Here is a 25,989-nt window from a genome sequence, read left to right as displayed (position 1 = left end):
TTTGAGGGCTTTGGGCTCTTGCACAACAGAGGGAGGGGCTTTTTTGTTTGCACGTGGGGGTGGGGGAGGGCATGTTTGCATTACTATTAATTGAAAGGCATGTTTCATGTGTCAGAAATGCGGAGCTCTCCATGACTTCATGGGGAACTGTTCAGGTTTGCTCCTGAATTCCTTTTCAGACACAGATTTCCTCCTGATTGCACCTCCCCGTTTCGTCTGTGCCTTCTCTCCTACCCGTAATCTTGATCAGGGGTCAGCAGGCTGTGACCTGTTTCTGTAAACAAAGTTTTGTTGGCATGCAGCCATGCCCATTGGAGTCTGTGTTGTGTCTGGCACTTTTCCACTATGAAGTTGAGTAGTCACAACTGAGACCCATTTGTCCCACAAAAGCTAAAATACTTACTATCTGGCCCTTTACAAAAAAAAAAAAAAAAAAAAAAAACTGTCCTGATCTAGGTCATTAAGCTCCATAGGGAGTCGTGCCCAACCCCCTAACTCTCTTTCCCCTCACAATACCAAGAATAAAAACCTCTGGGGCACCTGGGTGGCGCAGTCGGTTAAGCGTCCGGCTTCAGCCAGGTCACGATCTCGCGGTCCAGGAGTTCGAGCCCCGCGTCAGGCTCTGGGCTGATGGCTCAGAGCCTGGAGCCTGTTTCCAATTCTGTGTCTCCCTCTCTCTCTGCCCCTCCCCCGTTCATGCTTTGTCTCTCTCTGTCCCAAAAATAAATAAACGTTAAAAAAAATTAAAATAAAATTTCACACGAGTGAAATCATATATTTGTCTTTCTCTGATTGACATATTTCACTTAGCCCAATACATTCTGGCTCTATTCACATCATTGCAATTGGCAACATTTCATTCTTTTTGATGGCTGAGTAATATTCCATTGTATGTATGTATGCATTATATATATGTATGTATATACATATATACATATGTATGTGTATACATATATATACACACACACAGCCCTACCCCACACCTCCTTTATACCTTCATCGGTTGATGGACATTTGGGCTTTCTCCATAGGTTGGCTATTGTTGATAATGCTGGTATAAATATTGGGTGCATGCAATTTCACTATTAGGTATTTATCCAAAGGGTACAAAAATACAGTCTTGGTTTTAGAGTTTATTTTGCCTGATAGAAGTATTGCTACTGGCTTTCTCTTGACATGATTGGCATGAGAAATATTTCTTCATTCCCTCCCTTTAAGTCTGCAGGTGAGTTTAGGTCCAAATAAGGCTTTGTAGGCAGCATCTAGATAGGTCTTGTTGTTTGTTTGTTTGTTTGTTTGTTTGCTTGCTTACTTTTTTTTCTCTTGTCTATTCTGACACCCTACCCAATGTCTTTTGATTGGAGCATTTAATCCATTTACATTCAGGGTAATTATTGATAGATAAATATTTAGTGCCATTTTATTAGTTGTTTTGCCATTGTTCCTTGATGTTTTCTCTGATCCTTTGTTGTCTGTATGACTTTTGGTCTTTCATTTCCACTCAAAGAGTCTGATTTAAATATTCTTTTCTTTTGACTGGTATTACATTTATTTATTTATTTTTAATATTTATTTATTTATTTTTAAATTTAAGCCCAAGTTAGTTATCTTATAGTGGAATACAGTTTGAGGAGTAGAATTTAGTGATCCATCAAGTACAAAAAATACCCAGTCCTCATCCCAAGTGCCCCCCCTCATGCCCATCGCCCATTTAGCCCATTCCCCTATTCACTAGCCCTCCAGGAACCCTGCATTCGTTCTCTATATTTAAGAGTCTCTTACCGTTTGACTCCCTCTTTGTGTGTGTCTTATTTCTGCTTTCCTTTCACTATGTTTATCAGTTTTATTTCTTAAATTCTACAGATGGGAGAAATCATATGATGTGTGTCTTTCTCTGACATATTTTGCTTAGCATAATAGAGTCCGGTTCCATCCATGTTGTTGCGAATAGCAAGATTTCATTCTTTTTGATCGCCGAGTAATATTCCATTGTATCAGTATACCACATCTTCTTCATCCATTCATCAGTCAATGGTCATTTGGGCTCTTTGCATAATTTAGCTTTTTTTGGTAATGCTTCTGTAAACATTGGAGTGCATGTGCCACTTTGAGTCAGCATTTGTGTATCTTTTGGATAAATACCTACTAGTGCAATTGCTGGGTCATTGTGGAGTTCTGTTTTTAGTTTTTGTGATAAATCTCCATACTATTGTCCAGAGTGGCTACACCAGTTTGCATTCCCACCAGCATTACAAAAGGGTTCCCTTTCTCTGCATCCTTGCCAGCACGTGTTGTTTCCTGAGGTGTTAATTTTAGCCATTCTGATAGGTGTGAGGGGATATCTCCTTGTGGTTTTGATTTGTATTTCAGTGATGATGAGTGAGGTTGAGCATCTTTTCATGTGTGGCCAATCTGGATGTCTTCTTTGTTAAAGTGTCTCTTCATGTCTTTTGCCCATGTCTTCATTGGATTATTTGGTTTTTGGGTGTTGAGTTTGATAATTCTTTATAGATTTTGGATATTAACCCCTTATGTGATATATCACTTGCAAATATCTCCTCCCATCCCATTCAGCTGCCTTTTAGTTTTGCTGATTGTGTCCTCTGCTGTGCAGAAGCTTTTTATCTTGAGGTCCCAATAGTTCATTTTTGTTTTTGTTTCCCTTGCTTCTGGGGACATGACAAGCAAGAAGTTGCTGTGGCCAGGATCAAAGAGGTAGGTTGCCTGTTTTCTCGTCTAGGATTTGGATGGTTTCCTGTCTTACATTTAGATCTTTCATCCATTTTGAGGTTGTGTGTTTGTCTGGCTTCAGAACATGGTCCAGGTTCATTCTTCTCACTCTCCACTTTCCCGGTACCATTTGCTGAAGAGACTCTTTTTGTCCATTGGATATTCTTCCCTGCTTTGTCAAAGATGAGTCGGCCATATGTTTGAGGGTCCACTTCTGGGTTCCCTATTCTGTTCCATTGATCTCTGTGTCTGTTTTTGTGCCCGTACCCTACTGTCTTGATGATTACAGACTTGTAATACATGATAAAGTCCAGAATTGTGATGGCTCCCGCTTTGGTCTTCTTCTTCAAGATTACTTTGGCTATTCAGGGTCTTTTGTGGTTCCATACAAATTTTAGGATTGCTTGTTCTAGCTTCGAGAAGCATGCTGGTGCAATTTTGATTGGGATTGCATTGAATGTGTCGATAGCTTTGGGTAGTATTGACATTTTATCAATATTTGTTCTTCCAATCCATGAGCATGGAATGTTTTTCCATTTCTTTCCATTTTCTTTTTCTCTCTTCAATTTCTTTCATAGACGTTCTGTTGTTTTTTCTTTTAATTTTGTTAATGTTTATTTTTGAGAGAGAGAGAGAGAGAGAGAGAGAGCGAGCGAGCGCGTGCCTGAGCAGGGGAGGGGTAGAGAGAAGAGGGAGACACAGAATCTGAAACAGGCTCCGGGCTCCAACCTGTCCGCACAGAACCCAATGTGAGGCTCGAACCCACAAACTGGGGAATCATGACCTGAGGTGATGTCGGTGCTTAACCGAGTGAGCCACCCAGGCACCCCTCTATTGTTTTCAGTGTACTGGTCTTTTACCTCTTTGGTTAGGTTGATCCCTAGGTATTTTATGGTTTTCAGTGCAATTGTAAATGAGATCAATTCCTTGATTTCTCTTTCTGCTGCTTCATTATTGGCATATAGAAATGCAATCCAATTCTGTATATTGATTTTATATGCTGAGGCTTTCCTGAATTCCTGTAGGAGTCCTTGCAGTTTCTTGGTGGAGTCTTGTGGATTTTCCACGGAGAGTATTACATCTGCGAGGAGGGAAAGTTTGACCCCTCCTTGCCAATTTGGACACCTTGTATTCTTTTTGTTTTCTGATTGCTGAGGCTAGGACTTCCAACAGTATGTTGAATAACAGTGGCCAGAGTGGACATCCCTGTCATGTTCCTAACATTAGGGGTAAAGCTTTCAGTTTCTCCCTATTGAAGATGATATTGTCTGTGGGACTTTCGTATCTGGACTTTATGATGTTGAGGCACGATCCTTCTATGCCTCCTTTCATGAGGGTTTTCTTTTCCCATCAAGAGAGGATTCTATATTTTGTCAAATGCTTTTTCTGCACCTGTTGAGAGGATCATGTGGTTCTTATCCTTTCTTTTATCAATGTGATGTATCCCATCAGTTGATTAGCAGACATTGAATCAGTTGTGCATCCCAGGAATAAATCCCACCTCATTGTGGGGATTAATTCTTTTTATGTATTGTTGGATCCGGTGTGCTAATTTAGTTGCGAATTTTTGCATCCAGGTTCATCAGGGAAATTGGTCTGTAGTTTTCCTTTTTAGTGGGGTCTTTGTGCAGTTTGGACTCAAGGCCATGCTGGCCTCATAGAATGAGTTTGGAAGTGTTCCTTCCATTTCTCTGGCCATGATCTTATCTTGTTCCTTCATTTGGGATGCATTCCTCTTGTCTTGGCATTTTGGCTGAGTATTTGCGTTCTCTGTGTTCCAAAAGCTCCTTATGTTACCTGCCTGTGAGATAAATGGCTTTAGGAAGAGGATGTCATCTAGTTTCCAGGGCCGGGCACATCAGGGAGTGTCTGTGGTGTGTGTTGCGTGCACTGTTTTGTGTTCTGCCTGCACTATCCTTCAGGCCAGTTGTATAGGCAATGTATGGTCCTTGGCCAGAATGTGGTGAGTTTTATCTAGGTCTGCTCTGATCTGCTTGTTAAATGAGACTTGAAACGACTGCCACTAGAAGTGAAACCCTGCAGAACTGTCTGGTCAAGAGAGGTGGTGTGGTCAGGGGCTTCTGCTGGTCTTCTGGAGAAGGGGCCAGCTCCTCTGGGACCGAGGCAAGCTTGACCTAGAAGGCGAGTCTCACCAGAGCACAGGAAGGTGGGGCTTGGTGTAAGCAGGTTAGTGTGGGAATTGCCTTGTTTCCAGCAGGTGGCTCTGTGTTTATGCTGGGGGGCAGAGGAGGGAAATGGCACCACCCAGCTCCTCTGTCCCAGCTCCTTTGTCCCCTTTTTTGACGACTGCCTCTCAGGGATGCTCCCCAAGATGAGTATATAATCTCCCCACTGTGTGCACCAGGCATTGTACAGATAACTGTTTCCATGCCATCTGCCTGCAAGTACTTTGCTGCCTTCTCTCCAGGAGTAGGCCAGTGCCCTTAGGGATGTGTCCCAGCCAAGACTGCTAACCTTTGAAAGCCCATATTCGTGGGGTGCTTGAATAGCTTGGGTAAGTGTCTGACTCTTGATAGTGGCTCAGATCATAAACTCGTTGTCATGGGATTCTCTCTCTCCCTCTCTCCCTGTCCCTCCCTTGCATGTGCTGTTTCTCTCAAAATAAATAAACTTAAATTAAAAATTAAAAAATTAGTGGCATGGAATACCTTATTGAAGCAAGATTGCCTCCCTGAGGGAATGGCAGGGGTCTATCGGTAAAATTTCTCGCACTGACCAGGCAATTATGTTGACTAGTTAAAGGTTACATTCCTGCAGGGATGACACTAGGTTTGGTGATGTGGGGCCTTAATGTAAGTAACTCCATGATGGAACTATGATTTTTCTTAACATTCCAAACCCAGATTTTTACACATCCATTTTTTGTTAGAAGTATAGCCCTAAATAAGATTTAGCCACCTACTGCCGGCCCGATTTTCATATCCTGGGAAACTATGACCATCTCCTAATCATAGATGAAGATCAACTCTGTGGCTCTAAGATCTTTGTGGGTTTAAGTTACTTTGATACGTTACTAAGATCTTTGTGAGTCTACGTTACTGCTGGACTTTTGAAATCTTTGACCCAGGGACCCCCAGCCAGGTTGCTGAGCCATCACGTAGGCACAGAAGCACCCTTTCCAAGTCACCTCTTCCTAAATGTTGTCTTTCCCTCGTGTACTTCTGGGTCTTATCCTTTGGCAAGTCACATGTCCTCATGCAAACCTGTCAAAGTGGCCCAGAGAAAGCTGCTTGCCTGTGACTGCCACTTCATGGTCACATCTTTTCCTTCTGAAACCCCTTGAACTCCCTATCTTTCTTCCAGTCTTTGAATATCTCTTTGATTTGGAAATATTTGATTCTGTTGTATTCTTGCTAAAAATATGCATGAAAATGTTAAAGCAAGGATTTTTTAGAATAAGTGAGCCAGTCACAATGATTCATCTGGCCGTTTGTACACTTTTTTTTTGAAAATGTTCAGGCATAATATGAAGTACATCCTGTAAAATCTGAATATTATTTATTATCTAGGATAACCACCTTTATGGAAAGCTACTCAATGGCATGCTCATTCAAGATCAGAAAAACACTTAATTTACATACCACGTGATACAGTGGTATATATATGTATATATGTTATCTTAAAATATGTAAAGTAGATGTTTCTATGAATTGTACATCATTGTGCATTCGGTTTTCTGTAACATGAATGCTATTATTTAAATTGAACAATAGTAAGGACAACAAGAATAGGTAAATGTCAATCACTAGTAACTTATACTAGAACCAGTTTTATAATATGTGTTGAAAAAATAAAACCATGATTACTAATAATCTTTTCATTTATGATGGGTTTCTAGTTACCAAAAAATTGGGAAGATAGTACTGAGTCTCCACATACATCAGACTGTTTTCTGACTCTTGATGGCCTATGAGTTGGGACATTATCACAATCAATTTCCCGACGAGATATGGTAGTATTAACTAAAATTTATATGTTTGCTCAGATTTCTTCGGTTTCAACCTCTTCTGTTCCAGACTCATCCCAGCTGGCACATTACATTCAGTCATCCTGTCTCCTTAGGCTCCACCTGGTCGTGACGATTTTTAGATTTTCCATATTTTTCATAATCTGCAAAGTTTTGAGGGTACGTCTGTAGAATGTATTTTGTAGAATGATCCTTGGGTGGGATACGTCTAACGTTTGTTCATACGCTTAGGCCAGAGTTAATGTGTTTTGGAGCAGAAGATCCAGAAGCATCATGCCATCCTTAATTATCACTTCACCTAAAGGATGTTTACTCTGAAGATTGGGGTCTTTTGTGGTTCCATACACATTTTAGGACTGTTCGAGTTCTGTGAAAAATGCTGTTGGTATTTTGATGGAGATTGCATTAGTTGTGTCCATTGCTTTGGGAAGTATAGACATTTTCACAATATTTGTACTTCCAATCCATGAGCATGGAATGTCCTTCCATTTCTTTGTGTCATCTTGAATTTCCTTCATCACTGTTTTATGGTTTTCAGAGTATAGGTCACTCACCACTTTGGTTAGATTTATTCATAGACGTCTTATTATTTGGTGTGCACTGTAAATGGGACTGTTTTCTTAATTTCTCTTTCTACTGCTTCATGATTGTTGTCTAGAAATGCAACAGGTTTCTGTACAATGATTTTGTATCCTCTGACATTGCTGAATTCATTGATCAGTTCTGGCAGTTATTCGGTGGACTCTTTAGGGTTTTCTATATATAGTGTCATGTAATCTGCCAAGTGTGAAAGTTTCACTTCTTCCAGATTTGGATTTGTTTTGCTTTGTTTTGTTTTGTCTGATTGCTGTGGCTTGGAGTTCCAGTACTACATTTATGAAAAGTGGTGAGAGTAAACATCTTTGTCTTCTTCCTGACCTTAGAGGAGAAGCTCTCAGATTTTCCCCACTAAGGATGACGTTAACTGCGGGGGTTTCATAGGTAACTTTTATTACATTGAGGTATGTTCCCTGTAAACCTACTTGAGGGGCTTACAATCATGAATGGATGTTGTACTTTTTTTTCTGCATGTATTGATATGACCGTATGTGTGGGGGTTTTTTTGAAATGTTTATTCATTTTTGAAAGACAGAGACAGAATGTGAGTGGGGTAGGGGCAGAGAGAGAGGGAAACAGAATTTGAATCAGGCTCCAGGCTCTGAGCTGTCAGCAGAGAGCCCAACACAGGGCTTGAATCATAAACCATATGGTCATGACTTGAGCCAATGTCGGACGCTTCAAGGAATGAGCCACCCAGGAGCCCCGATCATATGGTTCTTATCCTTTCTCCCAGTTATGTAATGCATCACAGTGATTGATTTGTGAACATGGAACCACCTTGCAGCTTGGGAACAAATCCACTTAATTGTGGTGAATTATTTTCTTAAGGTATTTTTGAATTTGATTGGTAGTATTTGATTCAGAATTTTTGCATCCATGCTCATCAAGGATATTGGTGTGGAGTTCTCTTTTTTTTAATTTTTTTTTTTTACATTTTATTTATTTTTGAGAGAGAGAGAGAGAGAGAGAGAGAGAGAGAGAGACAGAGCACAAGTGGGGGAGGGGCCGAGAGAGGGGGAGACACAGAATCCGAAGCAGGCTCCAGGCTCCAAGCTGTCAGCACAGAGCCCGATGCGGGGCTTGAACCCACGAACCGTGAGGTCATGACCTGAGCCAAAGTCAGTTGCTTAACTGACTGAGCCACCCAGGCGCCCCTGGAGTTCTCTTTTTTAGTGGGCTCTTGTTCTGGTTTTGGTATCAGGGTAATGCTGGCTTCATAGAATGAATTTGGAAGTTTTCCATCATTTTTTATATTTTGGAATAGCTTAAGAAGATGAGGTCTTAACCCTGTTTTAACTGTTTGGTAGAGTTCACCTGTGAAGTCATCTGGTCCTAGACTTTTGATTGTTGAGAGTTTTTTGATTTCTGACTCAATTTGCTTGCTGGCTGTTGTTCTGTTCATGTTTCTATTTCTGTTTCAGGTTATGTAACTTCTATGTTTCTAGGAATTTATCTATTTCTTGTAAATTGTCCAAAGTTTTGACTTACAAGTTTTCATAATATTATCTTATGGTTGTTTGTATTTCTGAGGTGTTGGTTATGATTTCTCCTCTCTCATTTGTCATTTTATTTGAGTCCATTCTGTTTTTTTCCCTCTGATACAAGCATTGCTACCCCAGCTTTCTTTTGACATTCATTTGCGTGACGTTTCTCGACATCCTCTCGTTTTCATTCTGTAGGTGTCTTGAGGTCTAAAATGGGTCACTTGTAGACAGCATATAAATCTGTTTTGTTTTTTCATCCATTTTTACACCCTATGTCTTTTTATTGGAGCATTCATTCCATTTCCATTCAAAGTAATTATTGATTTGTATGTATGTATTGCCATTTTATTCCGTTTTGTTGTGTTTTTTCCTGATTTTCTCGATCCTTTCTTGTCTTTCTCCTTTCATGTTTTCCTGATTTACTTTAGTGATATATTTTCTTTCTACTTATTCTCTGAATATTTATGGGTGGTTTTTGATATATGGTGACCATTAAGTTTTTACATAATTTCTTTGCTTTTAGCCGTTTGTATTCAGTTGATGGTCATTTACCTTTGAACCCATTATTTTCTCCTCCCTACTATGTTTTGGTACGTTATTATATTTTATATCCATTTTTGTGAGTTCCTCGACTGATTTTTTACAGAAATGTTCATTTTCACTGGATTTGTGTTTTCTCCCTCCCTTTTGTCACTTTTGGTCTCTCTGTTCCACTCAGAGTCCCTCTTAGTATTTCTTGCTGGACTGATTTAGTGGTACAAACTCTTGTAGTTTTTGTTGGGGAGATTCCATGTCTCCTTCTGTTCTGAATGATAGCCTTTCAGGATAGTGTATTCTTGGCTGCTGATTTTTCCATTCAGCACTTTGAATACGTCATGTCACTTCCCTCTGGCTTGCCAAGATTCTGTTGACAAATATGTAGCTGTCCTTGGTGGCTGGGGGCTATGCACCAGGGCAATCAGGGGCTCAAGGCTGTGCACAGAGTACATCAGTGGCTGGAGACATGTGGCTGGGTGAGACCGGTGAGGGTAGCCAGGGGTGCATAGCTGGGTGCAGTGCAGATGTGCACAGTGTGCAATGGCAGCTTTGCCTGCAGCTGGCCACACAGGGTGCCCATGCGGTTTGCACAAAGTTTGCCAAGGCCAGCAGGCTTGGAGTGGGTGAGCCCCCCAGAGAACGCTTGGGACTGGCACACAGCTAGCACGTTAGGTAGCGAGTGTCCTTGCAGGTCCACTCCCTGGTAGGTGCCTCTGTGCTTAATCTGGGGGGGAGGGGGGGAGAAAAATGGTGCCTGTGAACTCCCTCATTGTTGGAAAAGTCCCCCAACCACTCAGAAGTCAGCATGAGCACATCTGTCTCCTGTTGCCTTGGCATTGTGTACAATGCCATGTTTACATTGCCTCTCTACACAGGCAGGGACCTGGCTCTCACTCATCCTCTTGGATCACCCAGTGCTGGGTCAGCTGACCTCCAAAGCTCCAGGATCCAAACTCAAGGGAATTCAGCCCCTCTGGGTTTTAAAGCCAACTGTTTTGGGGATTAGTCTTGTTTGTGTGAGCTCCCTGGTGTGAGGGCTCACTTTCTCTGCCCTCTCTGCAGGCAGCCACCCTCCACCTTTCTGACCTTCCTAACCTTTCAGATACAGCTTCTATTTAGTGGTGGAGTTTGTTCTGCCACTCTCTGGATCCCTCTGTGGTTTATGGACTTGGATGTGGATGTTATGTAGTTGAAAACATGGGACAGGGTGAGCTCAGGGTCCTCCCACTCTGCTATTACTAATTTTTTTAAATGCCTCCATTTTTGGATTTTTGAGACATGGGCAGACAGACTCCTATCACCCATGCACTTCAGGATTAGAAAGGAACTTTCCCACATTTTCTCCTAGCATTTTGTGTTTTGAAACTCTCTTTAATGAGGTATGATTTACATATAACAAATAGCCTCAAGTTAAAGGGTATAATTTGATGCAACTTGATCTCATGGGTACAGCACCATGAAGTCATATGGTTTCTCTCTAAACCTTAAGTCATGACCCCTTTGTGTCTAATGCCAATGTTGTTTTTGCAGTAAGGACTACATTTTTTTTTTTAACATTTGCAGATATTGCCCAGGTGTCTGAATGCCTGCACTGGGGTACCTCCTTTTCTGATGGACTGGATTCCCGTAAGTACTGCAGTCGATCTACCTTTGGACTTTATCCTGTGTTGTGTCTTTCAGTCTGTTCACTTAATTTTGTTGCAGTACTTTAATGTTGAGGGATTCATAATTGGATTGATTTTCACTAAACGGTATGAGCTGCCGTTCCAATTATGACAGAAAGCACGGGCTTCCCGTGGTAGGTACTCACGAGCAAGGCTGATATCCTGGGCACTTGAGCTGAGAATGTCACTCTGTCTTTTTGCCAGCCTTCTTCCCTACCCTTGAGGCAAGAATCTCCTTTTGTTCACACAGAAGTGTAGGTGAAGTCAGCAGAGAAAGGTCCCTTCTCTTCTCTTCCCTTTGTCTCTCAAACTCCCTGTCGCTACCTTCTGCCCGTCCCTTTCTCTGACTCAATCCCCCAGGTCCACTGCTCCAATCCAGCCATGATCAGGGCGTCCTCCAGCTGCTGGCTTCTGCTCTGGCCATCCCTCAGCGAGGAAACCGCAGGGGGATTATGTAGTTCACGGGTCTGATCAAGAAATCTCTGCTCCTCAGAGCCCTCCTACACATGGTGCTGTCTGGGGAGACCTGGCATCCCGGGCGAGGGTCTGACTTCATGTTGGTCTCCTCACTCCTCTCCCATAGTCACTGCTGGTCCCTCATCCTTCCCCATCATTAGAACTCCGCCATTTCCTAGGGGCAGATACCTGTCTATCTGACTCTGAGGCACCAGGGAGTCAGTGAATATTTCTAAAATAAATGAACATAAACGCCCCATAAATCTAGACACAGGAAGTTCCCACCACCCTGGAAAACTCCCTCAGGCTCTCTTGCACAAAGGGTGATGTTGCTACTATCCTCTGTCGCCGCCATTTCTGCCAGCTTGTTCCCTGTGTGTACAGGAACCCCACTGTGTGCACTGAATGGGGAGTGAGAGTGGATGTTCCTAGAAGCAGACGCTGACACAGAATGGTGAAAGGTGTATTAGGGGACAGTAGGAAGGACAAAGTGGAGGGGACAGGATGGGCAGGGAAAGCATTCAGGCAGGTCTGACACCTTCTTAAAATCGATACATAATCACTGTCGTCTGTCACCGCGCACAGTCCTCTTGAAATTTCAAAATAGTTGTCCTATAAGGGAAAGAAATTTAGAGTTATTTCCGTCTTATCTTATGTTTTCCTACATGCATTCTGTCCTCTGTAGTTTATCTGTGGCCTCAGATGAACACTTTAGTGGGTGGCTGCATCTGTGAGTCTATACGTAATGGAAAATGATTGTCTTCAGATCTAGATCTGTGAATGTACACATTCTCATAATGATCTTTTCTTTCTTTGTCTGGTAGAGCCCGAATTTGAATAGAAAAATGAGGGACCCTGTCTTATTGTTTAAAACGGCGATTCCCAATCCCTGGGCTGAGGTGTTAACAGTCTTAGTTTAACGAACTCCCGTGACCATCTTTTTTTGATGATCATTGTGTGGAGATATCTTAATTGAAACTGTGAGAAGGGTGAGTGGACACTTCCCAGAGATTTTGCAGAGGCTTTACGTATTTAATGTCTTCCTTTTATAATGTTCTTGGAAACAAATATTACCCCTGTTTTCACCGATACCAAAGCTGAGGCTCTGTGTAGGTCCCACTGAGAACTGGTATTAGGCCTGAGCCAGCAGGAACACAGGCAAAGCCTCAGGATATTATGAGAGAAGTCTGAGGAGATGATTCCACATTGGGGAGGTCCAGAAAGAATGAGGCAAGGTAGGAGACTTCCAAGTGGAGTGTGGTGTCATCCTCCTTGATGTATTCCAGGAACACACTGGAAAAGGTCCTCACCCGTAAGCACGCTTAGCTTCTAAAGTTACCACAAAGAGATGCCAGGTGGAAAACAGGGAAGCCCGTAGACTCGGGGTAAAGGTTTTGCATTTGGAAACAAAGACAAAAACAAAAGAGCAGACATACCACACGACACACAAACCAGAGCCAATGACAGGAGAGTGTGCTGCACAGAAAGATGTGGCTGTCCGTAAGGACTCAGAACTGAAAGTGGCCAGAGCATTTACCTTGTGCTTCTTGGCAGTTTTGGCAGAGCCAGGGTTGATGTCACTCTTGGGAGTGTCGCCTGCTTCTGGATCTGCAAAAAGCCCTAGAAGGGATGGAGGTTTATTCTGATTTGAGTCGACTGTTTGGAGATCAAAAACAAAAAAAACCCTCCCCTCATTCTTCCGACAACTTAAACTCTTTGCCCCAGTCAGATCCCAAATCACGTGCAGAGGGTATCCCACATGCCTCAGGTGATCCCCAAGAAGAAGTTGAAGAACCATCCCTTATAACTGGATGAAGACGCCTAAAAGCCCCGATTCAGATGTGTTCATCACTCACCGAACAACGTGGGATGGCTGGGGGTGCAACTGGATGGACACACGTTAGGCTGTGCCTCATGCCTCACAGGGCCCAGCACGTGGCATGTGTACAGGGCATGTCTGCTGAAGCGCTATGCCTGCTTTTCTGCAGACAGCCCCAATCCTTCTCCACGAGAGACACCTGTACCAACACATGGTGGGGGGAATGACAAAGATGGGATCATGAGAAACTTGAGGAATGTGGTAATGGCAGCAGACACATTCCCCTTGCATCACAATGGTCTGTGGTACGGCCTCTGCACCTTGGCCAAAGAGCTAACAGCAACAAAAATAAGATGGGTGTGTTTTACAAGTCAACTTCTAGTGCTCAGATCATCTTACCAAGTGTTGCAGGTGGAGGGGTTCAGGGCCGCCAAGGTTCAGGAGGTGGACGTGCCTAATGGTCCATGGGGGTGGGGAGCCTCTAGGGTAGGGCATGCAGAATCGTCCAGTTAGCCAAGGAGGTCCCCATGGATCCACACTGTCCTGCAGAACAGAAGTGACAGCTACGTGCCTATGCCAGACAAGAGAACCAATACCAAAAGCAGCTGTAACCCAGAGAAGAACGTGCCAGCACCTGCCACCTTCTCTGCCACCAGGATCCAAGAGAGTAGCATCAGTACCTGAAAACTCTGTCCCTGCCACTGGATACCACCTACAGCTTGGGGTGGTAGATGCAAGAGGAGGAACTGCTGTCACCACACATCACTGCCCATGTCTGCGGAAGTAAAATGGCAAGGGTCCTGTCCTAGAGGGTTAACAGAAGTAGTTACATAGTGATGAAGCAGCATTCTCCAGACAGGCAGGCATCTAGGTCCCAGTTCACCCTGCATCCCTCCTCTGCAGTGACTCCTGATGCTCTGTTTTTGGTATATTAGGAACACAACAAATTGAGTGGGAATAAATGGCTCCTATTCTGCTCGTGGAATCACAGCCACTCCTGGCGAAAAGGTCTGCAGCCGGACCCTCACTTTGCCTCCTCTGCTCCTCTCCCTGAGAAAGGAGTCTTCCCTCTTGAAGTGTTGTCAAAGGCCTCTGAGACCTCTGGGGAGTGGAGGATGCCTGGAGGAAGTCTTCTGTGAGGAACAAGTGACTTGTGGTGAATGTCTCCAAAGCTCAGATGTGTTCATCTTAATTCATAGGGAATTCTGACTTGAAGCATACTACAGGACACAGAGTAATTAAGTCCTACAGAAACAAAAAAGGTAAACATTCACATAACAGCTTTAATGCAAGTGTTTTGGTATAAAACTCCTGGGATGTGTCATGAGACTGTATCAGCTCTAACAGTGTCTGGCGACACAACCAGAAACTGCTCATATGAACACAATCGAAGGACACAATGTTCAGGTTATTTTTACCTAAGGTATAGCTGGAAGGATTCCAGACCACTCATTTACCAACAAAGATGGGAAGGTGATGAGTGATGATAATGACTTTGTCTAAGACCACTCTAAATTGCACAGGGCACAGGGACGCCTGGGTGGCTCAGTCGGTTGAGTGACCGACTTCAGCTCAGGTCATGATCTCACGGTTTGTGAGTTCAAGCCCTGCATCGGGCTCTGTGCTGATAGGTTAGAGCCTGGAGCCTGCTTCTGATTCTCTGTCTCCTTCTCTCTCTGACCCTTCCCCACTCATGCTCTGTCTCTCTCTGTCTCAGAAATAAATAAACATTAAAAAATAATTTTAAATTGCACAGGGCACAAAATAAAAAGTTGGAGTAATGATGGGGTTTCGCATTTTTCAATTTTAAACAATATGGTAGACTTTCTAGCAGGTTAATCTCCTAGCCAGAATCAAGAAAGGAAGACACAGCAGCCACACTGTTCCCACAGAGTTGAGGTCTGGAAGGGGTGACCCAGGCCAGGAGACGTCTGTTTGGAATGTGGGGTCATCCTCCTCCCGTTATTTCCAGAAACACATGGTAAAGTCTTAAGGTACTCAGCCTCTAAGCCCTTTGGGCTTCTAAACTTACCACAAAAAGATGACAGGCTGAAAATAGAGAAGCTTGTAGGCTCCTAGGTTAAGAGTGTGCATTTGGAAAACAAAAAACAAGCAGGCATATCACACAACACACAAAACGAGACTAGGCCAGGAGAGCGTGCTGTACAGACAGATGAGGGTTTCCCGAAAGTGTTACAACTGAGAATGGTCCCAGGATTTACCTTGTCCTTGTCTGCATTCTTCGTACAGTCAGAGCTGCTGTAACTCACAGAGGTTGCACCAGTTTCTGGATCTGCTAAGGACCCTGGAAGGGATAGAGGTTTATTCTACTTTAGTGGACTGTGTGAAATTAAAAGAAACCCTCACCTCATTCCTCCAATATCTTAAACTGTTCCCTACACACAGGTCCTTGGCCAGAGGCAGAGGATATCCCACATGCCTCAGGTGACCCCCAAGGATAAGGGGGACAATCCCATCACCTTGATAAAGACCTCACCGTGCCCTAGTTCATGTTTTTCGTAATTAATCAAATAAATGTGGACAGGTCAGGCTCAACTAGCAATCTCGAAGTCATCACTTAAACAGAGGTTTCTCAGTATACATTATGGGAAATCACCATTTCATTACAGATTAAGAATAAAAATGAGGATGCCTGGGTGGCTCAGTCAGTTAATCATCTGACTCTTGATTTTGGCTCAGGTCATGATCTCACAGCTTGTGAGTTCGAGCCCTGCATCCGGCTTCACCCTAACGGTGTTGGGATTCTCTCTCCCCACCTCTCTCTCATCCTCCCAGACGTGCGCGTGCGCGCGCGCTCTCTCTCTCTCTCTCTCTCTCTCTCTCTCTCTCTCTCAAAATAAACGAGCTTAAAAAAGGTAAATGGAGAATACTGATTGGGGTATATCATCAGGGAATGCTCAACCTGGGTATGTTTCTTCAGGCTCCAAGTGGATTGTTCAGTCTTTTCGCTTATCTATAAACTGCCTTCTGCATGGGAAGTTATTATATAACTATATCTGATTAGAAATGTACTTACACGGGGGCGCCTGGGTGGTGCAGTCGGTTAAGTGTCCGACTTCAGCCAGGTCACGATCTCGCGGTCCGTGAGTTCAAGCCCCGCGTCAGGCTTTGGGCTGATGGCTCGGAGCCTGGAGCCTGTTTCCGATTCTGTGTCTCCCTCTCTCTCTGCCCCTTCCCCGTTCATGCTCTCTCTGTCCCAAAAATAAATAAACGTTGAAAAAAAATTAAAAAAAGAAATGTACTTACACTAATATACAAACGAGAAAAGGAAAACGATGGATATTTAGTAGTGAAGCCGCAGACTTGCCCTGATAACATCAGAGGACGAAGCTATATGGAGCCTGAATTTAGGAACGTAGGGCTATGGTTCAAGAAAAAATAAAATAAAAATGACAACATTAAAAATAGTAACGGAATGAACTCCTCAAACAAAACTAAAATAAAGTCTTCACATTGTGTCAAGGTGGGAAGAAAGCTAAGGCCCATGTCCAGTCATCCCCTCCAGGATCCTCTCTTTAGCTAGGGCATGCTGGAGGAGGTGGGAGGGTCCGCAGTCAGGGGAGGGGCCTGAGCTCCACCAGTCACAGGGACAGGTGCTCCGCTGCCTGGGGCACCAGAGGAGAATGCCCTCCTGTCACCCCTTCAGACCACCTGCTATCCTTAGGTAGTAATTGTGGTTCTGTCCAGGACACACGATGATCACCCACAGGAAAACGCTTTGCCGCAGAAATTAGGCTGCTGCACATCACCACATGCTCCTTACTCTCCTCGGAGGGTTCTGTGTCTCTGGACTTCCAGGCATTGTTCTCCGCCTCCTGTATCCCTCAAGCAGCCTCTTTCCTTCCATCACATCCAGTCTTGGATACAGAAAAAGAATGGACTTCTATAAGAGTTGCAATGCCACGTCCTCTGACTACACACTAAACAGCACAAGTGTCATCCCTCAAAACACCCATAAAAACTCATGTCACGCTCCCACACCTGTGTTTCAAGCGGGCGACCTCCCGGCTCTGCTCTGCCATTTCCCTCTCCCAGATCTGAGGCTTGACCTGGGGGAGAAAAACACATCCACCTTCAGTCGTGCCAGACTGTGCACCGAAGAGGGAGAGGAGGAAAAAAGGAAACACTTACCCAGTTGTCCTGAGCATTATTCTCATGAACTGCGATCTGAAAAAGCAACAATGAAAAGTCCATATTTAGGAAATCCAAGGGCCACTACCTTCACCCACATGAGGTACTAAGGGTTCAGTGTGTCAGGCAGAGCTCAGGGTCCCTGGTGTCTGAAGGTGAGTTCTGCCTGCTGCAGCTGTTCTTGTCTTTGTCCATTTTGTTGCCTGTGAGTTATAGTAGCTTTTGTCAGATAAGGCCCAATATTGGCTATGATTTTCAATAATCTGCCCATGTTGTCATCCTCCTCCTATCTGTCCCCACATGAAACACTTTCCACGTGATTGTAAATGTACAATAGGATCAAAACTGTTGTTCCATCCTTTCCTAACTCATTCCATGACCGTAGGGTTCAGAGTTCACATAATTCCTTCCCACTTTCAATTGTGCCCTAATTCATCATGTGACAAATGTCTTTCATCATAAAGCTCTTCCCTCCTTTCACTTAGATCTTCACCATGTTTCCTAGGGTTGCAAAGACCAGGGCCATGAAATGGCACTACCATGTTGATGGTATGATTCATTCTAAGACACACTGCTTTCCTACAGATTATGATACTTGACACCACCCCCCAGGAACGTTGGCATGGATGAAGTTTCCACACAGTGTGGCCATTGCTTGAAATCTGGAAATGTTGATGAAGTTAATTGTTTTGTTCTTTCTAAATCTTACCTTTTTATTTGTTAATACTCTATGCATATGTACTCTGAAGTTTTGTTTATATTACTATGTTGAGTCTAAACGTAGACTTTTAACCTCGTAAAAAGGTTAAAAACAAAAAAATGAAGAGAGGTTCATGAGCTGCTGGTAATTAGTAGCTGAACTCACTTGTACTTGTTTATTTCTTTCATGGCTGTTTTCACATTTTCCCTGCAGCTGCCAGCTGATTCTTCTTTGCCGCCAGTTCACACTGTGTCATTTTCAGCTTCCTAAGATGGGAAAGACATATACACAGTCCAGGAGCCAAGGTCCACAAATTCTGCCTTTTTACCTCCCAGCACTCTTGAAGGCCTAGATACAAATACCTTTCCCCCACCTCTCCCATAAATGCACAGACTGACAACACAGTCAGAGAAATGAACTGAACACCCCATTTAAGTTAAAGAAAATTCAACCTCTGTCTGCTGCCATGTCTCTGCTGTCAGACCTGTTTCCTCTCCTTCATCATAAAGTCATCAAATAATATTGCACTTTGTGCCTTCCCAGAGCTGAACTTTGGTTTGAGATGGTGAAGGCTCATTTCAGTTCAGTGTCAAAAACCTTGTCTGACCACCCATACCCATTAGGATGAAGCAAGGGATCATCACTAGTCTCACACCTCCGTGGGGAGCCCTGATTCTCAGTCCAGAAGTTGTACCCTGACAAAGACAATCACCCTAAAAGACGACCTTCCAGGATATGGCTTCCCCAACATTGCAGCTCACTCCCAGACATTGCTAGAGTCAGGAGTACAACCCCTGCGTCCACCTTCACATATCCTGGTGGAGGAAAAGGCCAATCTTAGAGCAGCAACATCACCTGAGGTAGAACCTGATATGAACTGTCACACAGTCTGGGTTTATCTCCAGGAAACAGATTTCAGATGGAAAACTATCAACTTCATGGAGCCAATGTACTTGAAGAAGACTCAGTTCGTTGACAGTGAAGGCAGCAAAGGGAAATGCTTAGAAAGGCTGGTTTGCTGTGTTGCCCTCAGACTATTTTGTTCATGGTGTTACTTTAAAGGGTTTCAACTTGGTACTGGATGTATTCAAGAGTCACATGCAAAATTGAAAGACTCCTAGAAACGGACACAAAACCTCTAGACAGAGAAAGGCACATGCATTTCCTTCCGGCATCTCAGGCAGTCCTTCAACAAATGCTTTCTGGAGTGGCTGGAATGTAGTGGTTCTGTTGTAAGGGATTGAAAATAGAAAGGTGGCCAGGGTGCTGTACGTGCTCTCCAAAAGAGCTTAGAAATGATAAAAACAAGATGCCAGTGAGACAGAGCAGGCTCCACCCCAGGTGTGGGAAGGACTAACAGAAGCTGAGTCTCCAGGGAAGAGAAGGAAGTATTTCCTTTTCAATGTGAATGAGGGACTCTAAAGGCCCTGATCTCCTCCTGAGAACAAAAGGAAATACTGTACAAAGGAGGAAACATGTGAGCGAATGCACCAAATTTCTAATGACCCCATGAAGACACATGTGACCAAGATGGAGAAGAAGGAAGCCCAGGACAAAGCCAGCCTGGCAGTGGGAACCAATCTCCCCAGGACTCATCAATGAACTTGGGGATAGAAAACTGAACTGCAAAATAGCTGAACAACTTTATGGGCACAGACTTAGAAGGAAACGTGTTTAGTTCAGAGGCAGCCAGCAAAGATGAGCCCTAGTGAAGCTGCGGGCTTTGGTCAAGACTCAGAGGAGTTACACTTCAAAAATCAGGGGACAGGAAATAACTCAGCTTCCTTAGGGATTGGCCTGCTGTGAACAATCTCACTAGCAGAACTGATGCAGGGATCCAGTACTACTGGCACCCCTACCCACTTTCCAGAAATAAATTTCTATTATTTCTGCAGCAAGATCATTGATTTTTTCCCTACACATTCTTGACCCATGTGTGGTCCTGAACAAAAATGACCTAATTCCTGGATGACAAGACAACGTGATGGGACTGAATCCCAAGCAGATGCAGATATCAATGTTATTAATGCTGACACCTTCCCTCTTCCACCCCAAATACATGACACAATATGTGACAAGCACTTAGGACAGAAAGGAAAATGCGGGTGACAGAAAGCCAGGTAAGAAGGACAGGCACAATTCTGAGTGCATTTGGCAAAAAATTTGAAAAGAATTTTAGTTATCTCTACTGGCCGTCACATTCATTCATACAACAGTACTTGTGATAGTTCTCACCTGAACATTTTAGTCTTCTATAGCCACTTTTCTTTCTTCATAGAATTCTTCAAGGATGCCTGCTTTGTCCTTCAGCTGTTTGACTTTTGCTTCTTTGGTTGCTTTCACAGACCTCAATGCATTACACTTGTCTTCCAGGGCCTTTTTATTTTCTGTACAAACATGGATTTGCTTTCTAAGTGTGCACATGACCTGAGACTTGTTTTTGGTGAGATAGGAAAAGGGCAAGAACCGTGAAGGCAGGAAGGCCCTCTTTCCCTTTCCAATGCAAAGTCATTGTCACCAATATGGGGATTTCTCCCCAACAGACAGCATACTTTCCAGTTGACAGTTATTGGACCTCAAGACTCTCAACTCTACATGCTCGAATTCACCATTTTCATCTTGCGTTTTTAAGACAGATATGAGAAAAACACTTTCCATAAGTAATGATTGCACAAAAATTTGAGTGCACCTAACAGAACAGGATTGTGCATTGCAATAAACAAAGACCTTGAGGCATAAATATAACTAGGAGAAGATAAAGATGGTGGGAAATAGTTCATGTCAGATAGCTTATAAATGGTTTTCTTGTTGGGATATATATATATATATATTTATATACATCTGTATATGTGTGTGTGTGCAGACACACACACAAACACACACTTCTTCCCCATTCACGTTGAAAATTCACTGTTCAGCATTAAGAGAGAAAGAGACTATGGAGCACCTGGGTGGCTCGCTCAGTTGAGCATCAGACTCTTGATTTGGGGTCAGGTCATGATTCTAGGATCGTGCGATCCAGACCTGTGTTGGGCTCCACACTGAGCGTGGATCCTGCTTAAGATTCTCTCTCTTTCCCTCTGCCCCTCTCGCATGCCCTCTCTCACTAAAATTGAAACAAAAAATTCATAAAGAACAATTTAAAAATATTTTTTTAAAAGGAAAGGATTATACACTGTGGCTATCACCCTTTGTCTCTCAACTATATTTGGGAATTTTCTACATATCTTGGAGGGCAGAGTTGAATGATGTGATAAATTACCTAGTTGTGAAAATAAAAGATAACTCCTAGTCCCTGAAATAGCAAAACTCATCTTGGTGGTCCTGGTGAAATTCTAGCTCATTGTTCAGAAAGAGGTTTGGCTCCCAGAGGCCCACTCTCTACTGTGGGAAATGGCAAGCAAATATGCTGTGCCCACTTCACCCAATGAATAAAAGCCTCCAAAGCCAAATTACAGTAAAACTCAGCAGCCAACTCTTACCACTTCCTGATTCTTCACATTCCTCTCTCTCTGAGTTTGCAAGGCAACAAGTGCACTTTGAAGGGTGTCATTTAAAATTTCATTGAAGTGGGTTCCTGGGCGGCTCAGTCAGTTAAGCATCCCACTTCAGCTCAGGTCGTCATCTCGTGGTTTGTGAGTTTGAGCCCTGTGTCAGACTCTGTGCTGACAGTTCAGAGCCTGGAGCCTGTTTTGGATTCTGTGTCTCCCTCTCTCTCTACTCCTCCCCTGCTCCTGCTTGTGCTCTGTCTCTCCCTGTCTCTCAAAAAATTAATAAACACTATTTTTTTAATTTCTTTAAAGTGCTTATTATTTTGACGTTCTCCTTCAACAAAACATGTTGAATGAGTAATAATAATTCATTCCTTTTATTTGTGTTTTTAGAATGCAATCCAGGCAAAGAAGGGATTCTTACATTCAGTTTAAAAGCTTCATCAGAGAGAAACTTACTTTCTCTCATAGTTTCCTGAAGACATTTCCTTAACTCACTGTTGTATAAAACACGAAAAAGGAATCAGAATTAAAAAAAAAAAAAAAAAGCACAGTGCTAGATAAACCTATCTTCTAATGTGTGACTCCTTTCACAAATAAAGAGGTAGCTCTTTACATTTGTGAAGCTTGTGTTGAATTGGTATTGTTTATAGAACACATGAAATAGGTCAGTAGGATGCTCTACCAGAGTGGCAGTAACCAAAATGAAATCACAAAAAAATATTTGAAAGGGCAATGCTACCTTCTGTTCCCAAATGGATATTTTTTCAGCAATGAAGTTCTCTGTTTTCTTTCTTAAAAGTATTGATCTTCTCAATTATTCACTGTAAACTAACTAAAAGGAGACAAAACATGTTCTAAGGCTGTTACCAAACCAGTGACCTCAAATAATCCCAGTGTATTAGCAGCACACATGATCTGACAGGTGGGTGTAACTAACATTTTAGCTTTCCCGTTGTGCCTGAAGAAATCAAGTTTTAGCAGCATGTTAAACCTAAGAAAACCTTATTTCAATGAGATTCCTATTTAAAATATTGTCCAAAATGGAGAAACACAATAAAATATCTTCTCATTTCTCTCCCATCTGGAAGCACCCTTCTTAGAAAATCCAATCACTTCAAATACTTATGTCACCACCAGAGATGAAACAAAAATCAAATCCTATCAACTTACATTTCTCTCCTCCAATTATTAAGGTACATAAATAGGTCCCTGCAAATAATGGAACAAACAAAACCATCCTTTAGTCTCGATTTGAGCCACTCACACTCCCAGGTGCTATTTGGAATTCCACACAAGGAAAGCTCAAACTGCTGCTGACTGACTGACTACTCGAAGGCCTTGGATGACTTCCTGCTGCTCACAGGTTGCCCTTCGTGAACCCTAGGCCGGGGGCCCTGGAGGACAAGGTCTTTGGAATCAAACATACGGGTACCATCTCAGCTTTACACTTAGTGGCTGGAGGATGTGGATTAATGGCAATTCCTAGAAGACAAACTTTTTTCATCCCAACGTGAGAATGTTAGCCTCCAACCTTAAAATTTTTTTTTTTCAACGTTTATTTATTTTTGGGACAGAGAGAGACAGAGCATGAACGGGGGAGGGGCAGAGAGAGAGGGAGACACAGAATTGGAAACAGGCTCCAGGCTCTGAGCCATCAGCCCAGAGCCCGACGTGGGGCTCGAACTCACGGACCGCGAGATCGTGACCTGGCTGAAGTCGGACGCTTAACCGACTGCGCCACCCAGGCGCCCCACCCTCCAACCTTAAAGGAATATTATTCAACACACACGAAGGACCCAATTACAGGCAACACATGTAAGCTCTAGAACAGACTCCTCTAACAGGGACTGATTCTGTCATCTGACCAGAAAGTGCAAACTTCTCTTTTGTTGGCCCAGTGTGAGAGCTCTCATGTCCTGAGATCACTCTTCTCCCCACCACCGCCACTGCATTCAAAGGGATGAACAACCAGCCTTTGAGGGCTCGTTAAGTGTCAGGCAGCCACCCTGGCTCTCAACAGACAGCGCCACAGGATCACCACAGTCTATGGAGCCTGTGCAGAATACATTACCCGCATTTGCAAAAATCTCATCTCCACTCATTCTCCCCTGGCATGAACGGCTTCCTCCACCTCAGACTCAGAACCATGGTTTAAACCTCTCTTGTGACACACACCCTGCCTGGCAATATCTGGCTTTGTCTCTAAGCTCAGGCTTCTTGATGGGCTTGTAGATAGAGAGTTTTCTCATCTTCACATTTCACGAAGAGCCAGGTCATGGCAAAGTACTCACTCCAAACCTCAGGCTCATATCATCACTTGTTTCCTAATCATTTCTATGTAAAATTACACTAATTTCATTCCCTCTACTCTGGTGATGTGTTCCTCCTCCTGATGTCTTAAGAGATGGCAACTCCCTCCACATTGTCACTTAGGCTCCAAACAGGGAAGAGAAAGATGAATTTCAAGAGTTAAAAAGTCAATTAGACATCAGAAGTCCCCATATTTATCCTTAGGTGAATCAAAACGCACATCAAGGGGCGCCTAGGTGGCTCAGTTGGTTGAGTGTCTGACTTTGGCTCAGGTCATGCATGATCTCACTCTTCGTGGGTTCTACCCTCCCATGGGGCTCTGTGGTGACAGGTAAGACCTGGTGCCCACTTTGGACTCTGTGTGTGTCTCTCCCTCTCTGTCCCTCCCCCACTTGCACTCTTTCTCTCTCAAACATTAAAAAAAAACAACCCACATCAAACACCAGTACTGAGAAAATATTGCAAAGAAAACTAAAGCTTAAATTCTTACCGTGATATTCTCAAGGCTCCATCTAAGAGGGGAAAAAACAAAATTAAATTTGGTGTCAAAACATATTATTAGTAAAAACCTATAGTTCCTGATAAGAGCAAAATAGTAATCCAGTGAAATTACAGTGATTTTATTTTGCATAATTAATTCACAGGATTAAAAGATAAGAAAAAATAGAATTTCCTATTTAAGTCATGTTACTTCACAATTTCTGTTAAAGAGCACAATGTAAATAGCTTTTTTTTTAAACAGAAAATTTGTTTATATTAAATGAACATTCAGCCTATTCAATTTTGACCATTGATAATACATTTAAAAAATGCTTTAAATTGTCATTTCCCTCGCTTATTTTTTTTTTTAAATCCAGTATCCACACTGAAGTTTAGAACTAGGATTATTTTGAATTCCTGAAATAAAGAAACAGGAAGGAAGGGAGGGAGGGAGGGACAGAGGAAGGGCGGGCAAAACCTTTGAGCTAAGACATGCCTCTTTTATTCTCTAGAAAGCTCTTCTGAAATACTACATGGAGTTGGCTGTCTGCTGAATTCATACAGAGTTATGGCACCTCAGGTGCCATGATTTTTTCCAGACTGCTACAAACAAAATAAAAGCCACCGAATGAGAAAAAGAATAAAACACGGCTAGAGCTAAAGCACAAGCAACAACAGAAATAACAGTTGATGTTTAAAAAAAGAGCAAAAAGAGCTCTGCAGACCTCAGTTCTCCTGATAAATTCTAGCTCATCAAATCTAGGCATGACCCGGTTTTGACACCATTAACATATTTCCCCATTCTAAAGTTTGAAAGGACGATGAGAGGCCGAGGCCAGCCCTAAACTCTTGCCAGGATATTAGAATATCATCATGCTATCAAAAAGCCACTTAGGAACCTCTGAGCTTCCCTGTCCCTTGTCACCCAGCCCCACAGGCGGGTAAGTGAAAAGGAATATGAACACACCAAATACTCAATATTTGTGTTTCTGTGTGAAGGCAAGTTTTCTCCAGTGGCAGGGAGAGGGGCAAATACTCATTTAGAAATAAATTCCAAAGTACTCTGTTCTTCCAGAAAAGATCTGCCCTCAAGAGGAACGAAGAGCCTAACTGGGGATTTCCCAAAGAGTAAGCAATACAGGTGAGGGAAAATACTCAACTCCAGGGCTCTCACCTTCCTGTCTCACCTGGGAGTCAATTCAGACTAACCCCTAGCCAGATAAATATAAAAACCTCACACTCATGTCCTATTTACCTCAGTTCCTTTACCAGCACATAACATTTGCCTTTCAACACAACTTACAAGGCATAGTAAAGTAAAAACCACACAGTTTGAACACAGATAGCAAGCATTAGAATTACACTTCCTATGGCAGAGATGTAGGAATTATCATCCTGGGAACTTAAAACCACTTCCATTCCTATGATAATGCAGATGATGAAAAAAGTGGACAACATGTAAAAAGAGATGGTGAATGTAAGCAGACAGCTGAACCTCTAAGATTTTAAAGTGATTTGAGAAGCAGCGAAGGCAGTCCTGAGAGGAAAATACATTGCAATCCAGGCCTATCTCAG

At 43.0% G+C, this 25,989-nt stretch overlaps 1 protein-coding gene and 1 long non-coding RNA gene across 23 annotated transcripts in view; one reads left to right on the top strand and one right to left on the bottom strand.

The window, feature by feature from the left end:
- The window catches only part of LOC123383572, a 75,136-nt gene extending 49,436 nt beyond the window's left edge, over positions 1-25,700 (top strand). For both annotated transcript variants that reach the window (XR_006593414.1, XR_006593413.1), the window contains 3 exons: positions 10,903-10,965; positions 18,344-20,250; positions 24,927-25,700. This is a non-coding gene — a long non-coding RNA (uncharacterized LOC123383572). The remainder of the gene's footprint in view (positions 1-10,902; positions 10,966-18,343; positions 20,251-24,926) is intronic.
- On the bottom strand, positions 10,690-24,452 carry LOC111556285. Of its 21 annotated transcripts, none has more exons than XR_006593403.1 (12): positions 24,425-24,448; positions 22,364-22,833; positions 18,296-20,517; positions 17,431-17,466; positions 17,281-17,348; positions 16,951-17,156; positions 15,501-15,583; positions 13,959-14,523; positions 13,678-13,821; positions 13,316-13,477; positions 12,997-13,079; positions 11,907-12,071 (listed from the first exon to the last, which is right to left on the bottom strand). XR_006593403.1 is itself a non-coding variant. In XM_045051481.1 (2 exons), exons 1-2 carry the CDS (start codon positions 13,255-13,257, stop codon positions 11,724-11,726), a joined length of 609 nt encoding a protein of 202 aa, XP_044907416.1. In that variant the 3' UTR covers positions 10,690-11,723. The 21 variants fall into 21 exon arrangements, 1 of the variants encoding a protein (XP_044907416.1); XR_006593402.1 differs by having other exon boundaries at positions 22,795-22,833; XR_006593394.1 differs by lacking the exon at positions 24,425-24,448 and adding an exon at positions 23,387-24,369 and having other exon boundaries at positions 22,364-23,155.
- Positions 25,701-25,989: the final 289 nt, after the last annotated feature.

The sequence above is a fragment of the Felis catus genome (genome assembly GCF_018350175.1).
Source record: "Felis catus isolate Fca126 chromosome A2 unlocalized genomic scaffold, F.catus_Fca126_mat1.0 chrA2_random_Un_scaffold_64, whole genome shotgun sequence".
NCBI lineage: Eukaryota > Metazoa > Chordata > Mammalia > Carnivora > Felidae > Felis > Felis catus.
Note: the sequence above shows the minus strand (reverse complement) of the source record. Positions and strands in the feature narration are given on the sequence as shown.

Excerpts from the sequence above, each read along its gene's own strand:
- LOC111556285 (XM_045051481.1), bottom strand. The coding sequence starts at position 13,257 with ATGGTTCTTCAACTTCTTCTTGGGGATCACCTGAGGCATGTGGGATAC. Across the intron at positions 12,072-12,996 it reads AAACTGCCAAGAAGCACAAG|GACAACTATTTTGAAATTTC; the intron begins GTAAATGCTCTG and ends TTTCCCTTATAG.